Source organism: Carassius auratus, chromosome 16, assembly GCF_003368295.1.
Source record: "Carassius auratus strain Wakin chromosome 16, ASM336829v1, whole genome shotgun sequence".
Lineage (NCBI taxonomy): Eukaryota > Metazoa > Chordata > Actinopteri > Cypriniformes > Cyprinidae > Carassius > Carassius auratus.
The window spans coordinates 19,158,115-19,173,274 of NC_039258.1; the positions used below are offsets into that span (position 1 = coordinate 19,158,115).

At 33.9% G+C, this 15,160-nt stretch overlaps 1 protein-coding gene across 2 annotated transcripts in view; it reads right to left on the reverse strand.

Moving 5' to 3' along the window:
* efna4 (ephrin A4) overlaps nt 1-15,160 on the reverse strand; it is a 60,658-nt gene that overhangs the window by 5,113 nt on the left and 40,385 nt on the right. For both annotated transcript variants that reach the window (XM_026284665.1, XM_026284664.1), the window contains 2 exons: nt 8,667-8,962; nt 4,057-4,125 (listed from right to left, as the gene is read on the reverse strand). In XM_026284665.1, coding sequence (XP_026140450.1) covers nt 4,057-4,125; nt 8,667-8,962 — 365 coding nt within the window. The remainder of the gene's footprint in view (nt 1-4,056; nt 4,126-8,666; nt 8,963-15,160) is intronic.

Here is a 15,160-nt window from a genome sequence, read left to right on the forward strand (position 1 = left end):
GTTTTTAGGCTTGTAGTAAAGAAACCGTGAATTAAATACATTTTAGTAAAAAACAATAAAAAATAAAAACCTGGCTACGTGTACTGCGTTAGGCTAACCGAGACTTGTCATTTGCACTTACATATTGTTGCTCTTTTGATTGCTTCTATTGTCCTCATCTGTAAGTTGTTTTGGATGAAAGCGTCTGGTAAATGACTAAATGTAAATGTAGTTGATGTCAGGAAGGGTTGAACCACGGTCAATGGCAATAAATATTACAATTTAATGTAATAAAATATACACACAAAATTGCAGAATTTAAATGAACATTTATTTAGCTTGTCATGGACGATGAAATGTTAATTGGACTAAACAAAATTAAATCGTGAATAAATAAAAAAGTAAATGTATGAAAACAGTATGAATTCTCCTACAGAAAAAAATTATGTTTGAAAAAAAATATAACAGAGATACAAAACCTCTCCTATCCATTATGAGTAAAATATAAATAAATATAATTGAAAACATGAATTGTATTTTGTATTATGTGATATTATATAATATTAGATGAAAAAATATTTTATTGTATTTTATAACACACTCTTACTGCACAAGAAAATGCTAAAATGTGTTATACCTTGACAAAGAAAGAAAAAATATGTTGCTAGAGTACTGCAAAAATAATATAATATATGTAAATAATACAATTATATATTATATAATATTCTTCTCACAGCAAAAAAAAATATTAAAAAAGGCTAAAAGATGTGTGCCATACTTTTAAAAAAAGAAAGAAAATGTATACTGCTAAAATATATACTGCTAAAGAAAAAAAATATATGTTTTATAGAAATAAGAGATACAAAATATCTTCAAAAGATTATGAATATAAATAAAAATATCAATTATTTAATTAAAAAAATAAACAGAATTATTTTGTATTGTATGATATTATATAATTAGATAATAATTTAATAATAAGATTAAATTATATGTTATTGTATTATAATATAACACAATAATACAGCACAAAAAAAGTGTGTAATAGCTTGACAAAACTGCCACAAGAATGCATAAATACTTATATTAATTGGCCAGAAAAGCACAGCAGTCAGCTAAAATGCTTAAAAATTGTCAAATATATATTTATGAATATAAATAGATGTGTCTATAACTATTGAAGAACATGATGCAATGGACAGATGGAATGGAATATGAGGAGAAACCCAGACCTGGACCGAGTTTGAAGAGAGTGGAGACTCAGAGAAAGTGTAGTGGATAAGACTCTGATTAGTTTTGCTCTGGTAACGACAGATCATAAAAATGAGGGAGAGAAGGAAAAGACTAAAAGAAACAGAGTGGGGGAGATTAGTGCCACTCCAGGAACGACTAAACACTCGAGGAGAAAGAAAAAAAGAGAGGGAGGGAGAAGCAGGGATGCTACAGTTTAGTCAGGATTAGTTTCGGTCAGAGAACAGAAAAAGAGGGGAAAAGATAGAGAGAAAGGGGAAGAGAGGGATAAAAGAGATGGACCATCTGAAGCGAGAGCATGAGAGGAGGAAAATGTGAAAAGACGAGGAAGGAAAGTTGTCATTCCACGCATTCATTAAAGCATCTACCACAGATAAAGTAAATGTTAGTCTGATTGAATGAAGAACATTTTCCTTCTCAAAACAACAAAAAACTCCATCTTCCCTTATCAAATTTTGCTCCTAAAATAAACAACATCCACCTCAGATCATGATGTTTCACATAAAAACATTTTAAATCAATTGCACAAGCATTTTCTGCTCCAACCACAAGCTAGAAACTAGAAATTTCACAACACATCTCCTTAAAGACTTCAAGAATTTGATTTCACAACAGAAAGTTTGTTTGATTTACTAAAAATGCAATGGTTATCCACTTTTCCAGATATGAAAAAGTAACTTAGATGTTTAAATAGAGTGCTATTGATCTCCAGTCAAACTGGCCCATAACGAACATAAATCATTTTCATAGCTGAGTAAGTACAAATGGTGTCATGAAAAGTTAAAAAGAGTGCGAGGGGCCAGAAGGCAGGTTTGGGGCCAGGACAGGACTTGGATATTGGGTTCGACAGCTTCTGAGTTGGTGTGCGTGTCTGTGCATGTGTGTGAAGCAGGAGGTGGAACTGGGTCGGACGGCTTACGGACTGGCCTGCCATTCCCACTCTTATGGGCGACATTCCCTGCTGATCCCGCATCAGCCAAGCCGAGCGGAAGGTCAACATAACTGCAGGGGTCTGAGAGCCAGCCTCGCTCCACGCACACACACACACACACACTAGCATTCACACATCATGTTATAGCAAAAGAAAAAGAAATGGCAAATAAAAATATGTACAAATAATTGAAATTAAAATATCAAATGGTAACAACTAATAAAATATACGATTCCATTGCTGTACTAGTTATACTTACAAGTACAAGTATATATATATATATATATATATATATATATATATATATATACATATATATATATATATATATATATATATATATATATATATATATATATATACACACACACACACACACACACACACAGACACACACACACAAAGTACATTTAAATGCTCTTGACTATATAGACAATATTTTTCTAGATTATATTCTATTGAAAATATAAATATAAATTCCAATTTCAAAACAAAATGTATTTTTCATTATAAGTTTACTGTATGTCAAATTAATAATAATAATAATAGTTTGCTTTTGTAAATACATTAATTGTATAAAAATGTTGTTTCTATAACAATCTAATGATTGTTTGTTATATATCTACAAAAATACATAATACAAATTTTAATTTCAAAACAAATGTATTTTTATTATGTTTATTGTAATTCAAATGAATAATAATAATAATAATAATAATAATAACAACAACAATAAGGATGCATTTGTTTTTATATACATTGAATATGCATACATTATCCACAAGTTTGATTTTGTTGCTATTAATTAACTACAAAAAATAGATACAATACAAATTTGAATTTCAAAACAAGTGTATTTGTATGTATATTTTGTATTATGTTTTTGTAATTCAAATGAATAATAACAATAATAATAATAATGTATTTGTTTAAATACATTGAACAAACATTATTCATATATATAAATTTGATTTTGTTTCTATATTATTTAACTACAAAAATACATACACTACAAATTCAAATTTTAATATAAATATATTTGTATTATGTTTAAATTCATAATAATAATAAATAGCAATGTTGTGTTTATCATTATTATTATTAATATTATTATGTTGTTTGTTTTTGTATATACATTGTATATACTTGCATTATTTGCATATAAATTAGATTGTTGCTTTTTACATACACAAAATTTCAATTTCATTACAAATGTATAATTTTTATTAATGTGTTATTATAATATGAATGTGTTGTCACATATATTATTGTTATTACATTTGTATTACATAATAATATATAATATAATATATTAATATTATATTAATAATATATTTTGATATGTAATTCTACTATTATTAGTAGTAATCAACAGAGGTTGGTAAAATTGGATTTTGTTATATTATTTATATACAAAAAAAGCATACAAAATCCAATTAAAAAAATATATATTATTGAGGTAATGTTGCTTATAGAGTGTATTGAATACCTATAAAACGTAAAAATTCTCACTTGAAAATAAATGTGTTGTTTTCCATGTACAGCAACGTAAGGCGACTTTTTAGCCCAAAACAAGTATGCGACTTTCTTTACAATTTATTTTGCTGCATTTTAATCTGCATTTTAACCATCGAGTCAGAAAAAAAAGGATGAAAAATAGAATGATGAACCAGAGAAAGGGTGAATGCATTAGCAGAAGAAGGGAAGTGGGAAGATGAGGACAAATCTGCAGAAGGTAGGCAGAGAGGAGGGAAAGCGAGCGAGCGGTTGCGTGCAGACAGAGGGGCATGTCTGATTGCGTGAGAGGGTGTGTGTGGGGGGGTGACATGCTTTTTTTCCCAAGGAAATAGTGTGGACAAAAAAAACCTAGAGGGTGAAGAGAGGACTGTACTTACTCGGTGGACAGCACACAGTGACGCGTAGTTTCATACATGGGAGGGGGGGTCCGTCGTCTGTGGATAGTGCTGGAAGGACAGACAGACAGAGAGCGAGAGTAAAACAGGAGACTGATGTCTTTGACACTGGGAAAGAGGAATCTACATTTGTTGCCACCAAATCGATGGTTTAGACTGCTCACACAAAACACAAATACACATATAACCCAGAGCTATAAAACGAGTGCTTGACTCTGATGGAATGGCTAATCCATTAGCGCTAGCAGGAGCTGTAACGGGCTCGTTAATGCTGAGCTCAGCACGACCGACTGGGAGCCGTTCCACAAATGATGGACATTCACACTTCATAAACTTACATGATTACACTCTTACAACATTTTTTACACACTTGGAGTTCATATTTGCTTTCAGCTCATCTCTTAGTGTGATCCAAGCATGACTGCATGAACAAAATTCCACAGCACAGCAGCTTTAAAATGCTCAAAACACAGAAAAAAAAGGTTGAACGTGCTCTGATTATGAAACATTCAGAATATTGATGGTAATGTGTATGTATTTTACATTACACTACACTTCTGCTTTGTTCTTTACTGCAAATTAAAGGTTGTGAGAGTGTTTAAGCTCTTTAGGAAGCATATGAAGATATTCATTTAAGGCTATACTGAAGCTGCAGCTTGTCAAGCTGCTCATTTAAAGTTGTTCAACTGCAGTGGATAAAGTAGTTCAAAATACAGCGAGCACACCGACACTGAAACTGAAAAAAAGACTCAAGGTTATGATTGAATTGAGTCATTTGATCAATTTTTACACTATGTCTTCGTCGTAAGTTGAGCTGAACCTGTCTGACAGATTATAACAGAGCCAAATTCAGTTATAACACAATTTTGACTAAATGTGTAGTTACTGCATTTGCTGTATCTAATTATAAGCATCTAATTTTTTTTTTATAATTAATTTTTCAAACAGCTATATTCACAGGCGTGTGAAAACATTCCACTGCACTTTACACTAAATATTACCAATGCTCCACAAGAACTCTAAAACATAATAATGAACAGTCCTATTTAATTAAATACTGTATTATGTTGTAAAATCCATAAAAGAATAACAGCGTTTTACGAAAAAAATGTAAAAATAAAATTACTTCCCACTGGTAAAAAGAATTGCAAAATAAAAAAAAAAAAAAAAAAAGTCACATGGAAATGATTTGTAGATATATTTAATGCATGAAATATATAAATGCACCAAACCAAAATGGTTGCATATCAGACCCCATGAGAAAACCATCTCCATGTCAAATAAAACAGCTTTTAATGGGCTACTGATGAGTTTTTATCTCATGAGTGCACACTATTTTAATGTATTTTGCAAAAAAAAAAAAAAAAAAAAGTCATTAATTTCTACATTAAAGAATAAAAAAAATCTTGCTGCACCTTTAAATTGATGTCTGGTTCTGCTAGAGTCTGCTGCTGGAGGTTTTAGCATGCTGCCTTAACATCAAGGGTAAGTCTGACGTTACAGATACAGATAGATACAGACAGAATTCATGTATATGAACACACACACACACACACACACCCTGCAACATGTGCTCTATAACGCTGTGTGTTTACACACACTCATACCTCATTAGCATCAGGCCATGTTATGAGCGCTGTAAAACGATAATGAATCTCTTCCCAGAACCTGAGCAGCAAGTCTGAGGTAGACTTGAGTGGGTCTGCCGTTTTAAAGAGCATCTCTGGCTCCACGTTTAATCATAACCATAAATCTATAACAGCCATTTCAGTAACACACACCACAGCAGCGGCCATTTTCATCTAGTAGAGAGGCTTTTAACCGAGCGTCTAACAACCACAGATACATCCATTTAGTGTGTGCAGTAATTTCACATTGACGATAATGAGAACGGCTGACTCCAGCAGGGCTTTCTCTCTCTCCCTCTCTCTCTGTGTGTGTGTGTTTATGTGTTTGGTGGTGTGTGTTTGGGTTTTTTGAACCCCATAGGCATTCAACCGTACCTTTTGGGTTTGTGTTCATTGCTTTTGAGTGACTCTGGATTTTAAAGCAAAAGTCTGAGACCAATAGTAACACTGCCTCTTTCTTTCTTATTGAATGCCATAGTCAGCATAGAAAATTAAGTGGCAAGTTTAATAGAAAAATGGAAATGAAAAATGTATTGGTATTTGGTATGATGTGTGTGGGGGGTTGTCAACCATCCACATGACATTTCTCAGCTTGTACTAAATCAACATGTTATAAAAAGTCATAAGCTTTCCTGATTTCTTCTAAACTTTAATTTGGCAGGCAAAGTTTTTTTAAAAAAATATTAGATAGAAGTTTTACACTTTTGAAAAATTTAATAAAAAATAAAATAAAAAAGATATTATTTCTAAGAAATATTTTTATATATAAAAAAAAAATTATATATATATATATATATATATATATATATATATATATATATATATATATATATATATATATATATATATATATATATATATATATATATATATATATATATATATATATATATATATATATATATATATATATATATATATATAATTTTAATCCGAATTGGAACACATTGAAGTGTATTCAGTCAATGTATAAATGTATGTACATTTTCTGTATATTTTATAAAAAAAATTCTACATGTTGCTTGCAACATGAGTTAAATTTGGCGGGCAAAGTTTTAAATAATATTTTATTTTGATTATTAATCTTTTCTAAGAAATATAAAAAAAAAAACATTTATTTAATCTTAATACAAAGTAAAACATGCTAATTTTAGAAGTGCGTCCAGTCAATGTATGAATTTTATGTACATTTTTAGTGTATCTTTTAATAAAAAATAAAAAAAACTCCACAAGTTTGTGCAAAACCTGATCCATGTTAATCTATTTCCTGTATTAAAGTTCAGTTTGTCTTGAAAGGCCAACTCTTTAGTAGTTATCTCTTCCATTTCATCCTCAAATGCTCTTGCACGTGTGCGTGCACACACACACACACACACACACACTTAAACTACAACTTGAATTTAGATTGAATTTAGACACACTGATCCCTTGTTTTCTGATACAGGATTGAGCTTAAACAATTAAAAAGACAGACACATTGTTACTCTTTCTTTGAAGTGAACAATAGACAAACACACACAAACACATGCACGCACACACACACACACTCACACAGAGTATTAGGGTAGGGGTGGGATCGTGAAGTTTGACACAATGGCTCTGTGCTGTGTATACACTCTCATGCTTGAACAATGCTCTATTGTCCAGGTCAGCACTGCTGTAATTTATGTAAAGATACTTTCCCCCCTTTCTGTCTCTTCCTCTTTTTCCCACCCGCTCTCTGGCCTTTGTTGCCTCACTCCTTCTTTTAAGGAGACACTTTCCTCTTCTTCTACGCTCTCTCGACCATCATCCTTCATCCCTGAAGACCCCAGTGTTTGCAGTCCACTACTCCAAAATTTCGTTTTTTTCCCCTCCGTTTATTTTGTGTTCCTACAGTATATCGATTCTCTTTCTATTCTTGGCTTCATCATGCTATTCCTAGGATTGTATTACGACTCTTTCAGATTGTGGCACACTGATAGAATATGGTAAACTTCCAAAGTTTCAAAAAGCTAAATCTAATTGTTCTCACAGCATGTTAGATAAACTTATAATCAATTTAGCATTCAGATACTTAAAGAAGCTAGTTTTAAGCATAAAATATCTGTATCCTATAGAGTGATTTTTGGTCTTTTTGGGAAAACTAAAACTGTACAACATCATAATTTTGACCTAATGTGTTTAATTGATATTAAATTACCTATCATAACAACTCTTTTTATTACTATTTACTATTTTCTAATTAACTGCAAACTGTTTAAATAACTATTTTTAATGACAAAACCCCTAATATTTAGCCATAATATTTCTTATTTTGTGCACAACCATGTTACTACATTACAAAGAGCATAACACTGCTTTACAATTGCAACAGTGTAGCAACACGTGCAATCTCATCTCAACAGCCCATATATTTTGCTTGACCTCCTGAGGTTAATGTCAACATTTTCTAAAGGTTAAGCACCTTCTTCCACTGACCGTAGGTTTACATTTTTTTTTATTTATATATTTATTTTCCCCAAAGAAATATTAATGAAAAATGCCTTGTGCGCTTTTCTAACTCAGAGAGAGAGAGAGAGAGAGATGAGAGGAGGGAACTGAAAAGCTTTGGCTTGAAACCAAAGCTGTAAAAACAGGAAAACTGTCATGTAATTTTATGGCCACAGACCATCTTTCCTTCCTTTCTGGAGCCGAGAGGATGAGGGCGGAGCCAAAAGTAAGAAAATGAAAATTTTCACTTAGACTCTCATGAATAATCATATAAATTCTAAAAACTAAGATACACAAACAGATAAACACAAAAGCACAGACCAGCTCCTTCTCACCAGTGTATAGTGTAGTAACTAAATCAAAGTTGCTGTAAATCAAACATCACATACCATACTACATGACATCATTAGTATCATTAGTATAAATGTACTGTATCTGTTCAAGGCTATGCTGTCACCCTGATTGATGTTTTTGTGTATGTTCTCCACTTACAGCTATAGTAGTAATGGTGTCCGGGCAGGAATTCAAAGCCCAGGGAGAAGGGTGTGAAGCGCTGGATCTTTTCAGAGAATCTGACAGGGCCATAGGGAGCGAACGGCTGGTTGCACTCCCATCTCTTAATGGCCTCTTTAGTCTCCACGCAGCCCCTGAACTGGCCCTCAGCCACCAGGTAGAGAGCCAGAGTCTCCACAGGGCCACTCGACGGGTGGTCGGCAGGATAGTTTGGACACAGTATATCCAGATAATCACTCAGATTGACCTGGACAGAGTAATCATCTCCTGTTAACCTGAGAGGGGGAGAGAGAGAAAGAGAGGTATATTAGAGGGTATATTTCTATCATGAGAGAAATTCATGGCCACAATCATTAAAATGGCATTTTTCCAAGTCCACAGAACAGATTTCGGATGCGTCAGCAAGATCTGCACTGAATCACACTCACGTCGGCACTCGCTTGGCCGCTCTGTGGAATATTATTAAGAGTTAGTGATCAGTCACTGCTGGGAAACAAATGCTTCAACGCCTCAGAAAAATTAGTTATACCTGATGATACGGAGAGAAGAATGCAATGACGATGCTTAACTGTAAAATAAAGATTAAAGTTCAGCAAGCTACGTAATTTAGGCAAATTTTATGTTAGGCTACTCCAACGATAGTGCACACCAATGCTGAAAGGAAAGAGAAACCCATGAGGATTTCAGTAAGGTCAAAAGATTCACAGAGAAGAAGATACGGACCGTGGCTCTCAATAACGGCTCCATGCTAATTAGAGAGACTTTCATTCTTGGCTTGCCACACACACAAAGTCAAAAGTCAAGCTTCACTAATAGGGGAAGAATTAACATAGAATGGCCCTTAGTGGCTTGGTAAATAAATTCACATTGCCATTTGTTTACACACCGTTGACTTTAAAAGGAAGTGTGTACAAGACACCATCAATAAAAAGAAAGGGAGGGAAAGAAAGAACAACAGAGAAAAATAAAAAAATATATAAAAGGGTTAACAAAAAGAATAAAAGATGGAGAAAGACAGACAGACAGACAGACAGACACACACACACACACACACACACACACACACACACACACAGACATAACTAGAGACAAACACAGAAAGAAAGAAAAAAACAACAGAAAAAAAGAAAGTTTGCAGCTAAGTTCACAGGTAGTTAAGAAGTGCAGATCAACTAAAAGACTGTGGAAAAACAAGTGAGAACCAGAGCAAAGGAGCAGCGGAGACGAAGCGAGACAGGAAGAGAGGTGAGGACTGAGAGAGAGAAGGGTAAGAGAGCGGAGAGACAGACACATGGAGGGAGGTAAAGAAAGGGTTCTATTTTAATTAGTGGCCCTAGAGAGAGTTTGGTGGGAGACAGCAAGAAGACAAGATGGATTTTAATTGGTCTTTCTTCACAGCGAACGTGCGTGTGTGCCAGAGAAAGAACGCGAGCGAGGGATGAGAGGAGGCCACGGAGGAGAAGAAGAAAAGACAGGATGTGAGAGTGAGGCGGCCGGTCCAGGTCTGTCACCGGGAGTCTTTTGTGAAAAAGCGACAGAGCGAAGGAGGCAGAGGAAGTCTGAGAAGGAAAGAAGGGAGAAAGGGAGCGCACTCGGACAGAAGATTGAGGAGGGGGTTATCCCGAGTTAAGTGGGTGGACAGAGAGACGACGGAAAAAGGCTAATGAAAGACTCCAGACCAGAGAGAGAAAGAGCAAGGGAGCCAAACAGATGGACAGCAAAGGGAGAAACAGGCAAAGTTAGAGACTAAACTAAGAATCTGACCCGCCGTCTATGACCTAGTTAAGAAATTACCTCGATACCTGATTGCGTAAACTCGTTACAAAAGCCAGAAAATACAAAATGTGGTCTTCTTTCCGTATTAAATCATCAACAGTGACTGGAGATGAAGAACAAGATCATCTTCATCAAACTATCATGTCATAGTCAATCCAAGATCTGACAGCAAATGTCATATTTACAAATACTGCAAGCTTGGCCAGTGATGAGACATCCATAAGTTGCTAATTAGCTGTCAAGCAAATGTAATTTTCATCAATCAGGCCCATTTGAAGGGACAATCATCTCATGTCGTGAGCGTTTATGGTGTCACAGCTGAATGAATGAACAACGGACCAGAATAAATGGAGTTTGTTTGACCTTTTCTCTTGTTTTTCACATGATAATGCATTAAGAAATTAATCTGAGGATTAGCTTTCATGTTTAATTGCATCAGAGATCGGTACTGGGTATTATTTATCGGTTAAGGAATAAAGAGCCATTCATACCAAGGGTGGTAACTATAACTATAGACTTTATAATAATCATTCTAATTCTATTAGAATACTGAAATCCATACCACATCTCTAATGATAATGATGTTTGGTTGGAATCACTTTCAGAACAATGTTTTCCAGCAGATGAATGATAACATGGAAGTCAATGGAGAGCAGCAACTGTTTGGTTATTAATCTTTTTTTGTGCTCAGCAGAAGAAAGAAAATGTATACAGGTTTGGAACAAACTGAGGGTGAGTAAATGACCAAATTTTAAATTTTGGTATAAAGCGAATTTAAAGTGACAGATGATATAACTGCAGTGCACATTCTGAATGAACAAAACATTATCATCCATTAATATGGAGACCATCAATATAGTTTTTGTTATATTTCCTTGTGTGAATAGGCCTGTATTGCAGAGTAATGCCTTAAATTATAAAATAAAATGTGTTATTGTGAGATAAAGATTAAAATAAAGTCACAGTCACAACTGCAAGATATCAAGTTACAGTTGCGAGATATAAAAGCCACATTGAGATGAAAATTAATACTGTTGGATGTTGTTGTATTTGTGATCTAGAAAGTTCCTTCAGTGGTGGAATCTTACTGTCACAGGTTATCTGTGTTTTTGAGTTTATGCTGCCTTCATGTGCTATCAGAAATTTTTCTATATACCACTTCTGAAGTTGTAATTATGAGTTTGTTGCATTCAAGTGCTTTGTTGTTATTAAATCATGGCGTATGGCCCATGAGTTTATTCTTGCCTATTTTTGGGGAAGCCTGATTAAAGTAAAAATGTATAGGAGATATTTAGTCAATATTCAAAAGATTTTAAATAAAAATCTAGCATCTGGTAACCATATAAACATTCACTGAATCTACATATGATATTCAACTTGCTAACAATTCTGAAATTTTGGTCAAATAAATACTATTCTGTCTGTGTACAATACATACATTATACAGCAAATGGTTATTAAATGGTTATTTATATATAGGTGCATCTCAAATTATAATGTCATGGAAAAGTTCATTTCAGTAATTCAACTTAAATTGTGAAACTTGTGTATTAAATAAATTAAATGCACACAGACTTAAGTAGATTATGTCACTGGTTCTTTTAATTGTAAAGATTTTAGCTCACATTTAACAAAAACCCACCAATTCACCAATCTCAACAAATTAGAATATGGTGAATGCCAATCAGCTAATCAACTCAAAATACATGCAAAGGTTTCCTGAGCCTTCAAAATGGTCTCTCAGTTTCTCACAATCATGGGGATGACTGCTGATCTGACAGTTGTCCAGAAGACAATCATTGACACCCTTCACAAGGAGGGTAAGCCACAAACATTCATTGCCAAAGAAGCTGGCTGTTCACAGAGTGCTGTATCAAAGCATGTTCACAGAAAGAGGAAGAAATAAATGCACAACCAACTGAGATTAATACAGCATTATGAGTATTGTCAAGCAAAATCGATTCAAGAATTTTAGTGAACTTCAGAAGGAATGGACTGAAGCTGGGGTCAAGAAGCTCATAGCCCAAGTTGCCTGAAGTCCAGTGTTGAGTTTTCACAGTCTGTGATGATTTGGGGTGCATTGTCATCTTCTGATGTTGGTCCGTTGTGTTTTTTAAAAACCAAAGTCACTGCACCATTTACAAAGAAATTTTGGATTACTTCATGCTTCCTTCTGCTGACCAGCTTTTTGAAGATGCTGGTTTCATTTTCCAGCAGGATTTGGCACCTACCCACACTGCCAAGAGCACCAAAAGTTGGTTAAATGACCATGATGTTGGTGTGCTTGACTGGGCAGTAAACTCACCAGACCTGAACCCCACAGAGAATCTATCGGGTGTTGTCAAGAGGAAAATGATAAACAATAGACTAGGGGTGGGCGATATCTCGATATTTAAAATATATCGAGATATTTTTTAAACACGATATGGATTTTGACATATCGTATATATCGATATATTGTTTATATTCTGATTCCGCCACTTTGCTTGTTTGCCTTCCCTGTGCTGGGCTCACTCCCCGCCTCCTTGCTTTTGTCCCCTCTCACCTCGCGTGTAGAGAACTAGTCAAAAAAAAAAAAAAAAAAAGACAACTGGCTCCATTATATGGAGATACTTCAGTTTTAAGGCGTAGGGCGAACGGCAGGCAGATGTGTACTGTAGGGCCCAATGAAACGCGGACGGAATCGCGGAATCCAGTCATAAAAATGGAATTTAGTTTAACGCGGAATGTCACGGAATTGGTCAAATTTTTAATGAATTAATCAAAAGTCGGTCATGCACTTACATCAAATCGCGAAATGGACTAATATCTGCAAATATTAACCCGGAAAAGTCTATTTAAATATGAATCCTGCATGTTCTGCGTGTCTGTGTCAACGAATGGAGCAGAAGCGCGTCTTCATTCATTAAACACGGAAGCTCGCATAACGCTCGCGCTGATTTCATTGTCTTTCCTCTCTCTAAATAAAGACGTGAACACATGAGGAACATCTCCAGAACTGCACTGAGAGTCACTTCATGAGCATCTGACCGTTTGATTTGAGTAAGACTAGCTCATATCACATCATAGACTGTGTGGTATCACATACACAGAACTGTAAAGGTAAACCCGTCAAAATAAAAGTATTTGACAGAAATCTATTACTATTGTACAGCAGAATGTAGATAGCCCACTACTACTACTATTAAAATGAAACAAACATAATTTTATAAGGAATAATCACACAACATTTCTCCCATGTTTTATTTTTAATAGTAAATCCCCTTTGTTTACCAAAAAATAAAGTTTGCTTAATTTTAAATAATTAAAAGATAAATTAAATGAATGTTTTATGCCTTCATTTGATAATCAGAAAAATGTAAATACACAGAATTTCTGAAGGGAAAAAAACATTTGACATAAGGCTATTTTAAGGATTGTTTTTAACCAATTAAGTTGTTTTTATGCATTTAAATAATTGCACATGCTAAAACACAGAATTAGGTAACAATAAAACATATGGTGAAGAAAAAAATAAAATGTTTCATAGGCCCCTTAACATGTAATATTTGCCATATTTGTTTTTGCAGTAGTTTTTTGGGGGTTATTTTTCCTGTAAAGATATCGAGATATATATCGTATATCGAGATATAGCAAAATATATCGAGATATATTTTTTGCTCCATATCGCCCAGCCCTACAATAGACCAAAACATGCAGATGAGCTGAAGGTCATTGTCATAAGAAACCTGGGCTTCCAATACCACCTCAGCAGTGCCACAAACTGATCACCTCCACACTGTAAAAAATAATTCAGTGGCTTAGTAAATTTCACAAAAATAAAGAGCTATATTAACTTAATAAAATCTTTTGAAATCATTTAAGTGATATTTTGAGTGGGTCAGATTAAAAATAATAATTAAAAATCCAACAAATAATTTCTCTAAAATTTACATATATTATTTAAGTTTATGTAATGAAAATAAATAAGTATTTAACTAACTAATTATTTTTTTTAATATACCTTCAATATTTCTGGTGAATTCTAATAGAAATATTTGATAATTATTTACTTGTACTGATCTGTTTTAGAAACTAAAATTATTAAGTATTTCCTACCAATTTTCCTAAATAAAGTTCCAGCTTAATAAATGACAGTTAAATAAATTGAGTAAATTTCGCGGCTAAAGTGATCACGTGTGCAGCTCCGCTCCGCAGGAAAAAAAAAATCTGCTTTCCTCAGCAGCGACGTCGACTAGCCATACACCTCACAACTCCTGGTAAGTAACGTTAGTCAGCTAATCCTACTTACGTTTGTAACACTTTATTAAAAAGTTAATAATTATTAAGCATTTCCTAACAATTGTCTTTGTATTTTACGTCATATTCAACAAGTTTCGTAGCTTAATCGAAGTCACCTGAAGGACGCTTTCCTCAGCAACGGCAAGACCCGCACTCCTCTCATATTGTGGTACGTTATGTAATTTATCCAGCTAGTTAATACTAATTATGTTTGTAATGTTTAATTCAGAAGTTAATTATTAAGGATTTCCTAACAATTGTGTTTGTATTTTGCGTTATCTTAAGAAGTTTAACAAGTTTCGCTGCTCAAACAAGAGGCACCTGTCACTGAAGGACTGCTTTTCTCAGCTACGACGTGAACAGCATTACTCGAATTTCCTGTAAGTAACGTAGTCCTTTTTATAACTATGTATATT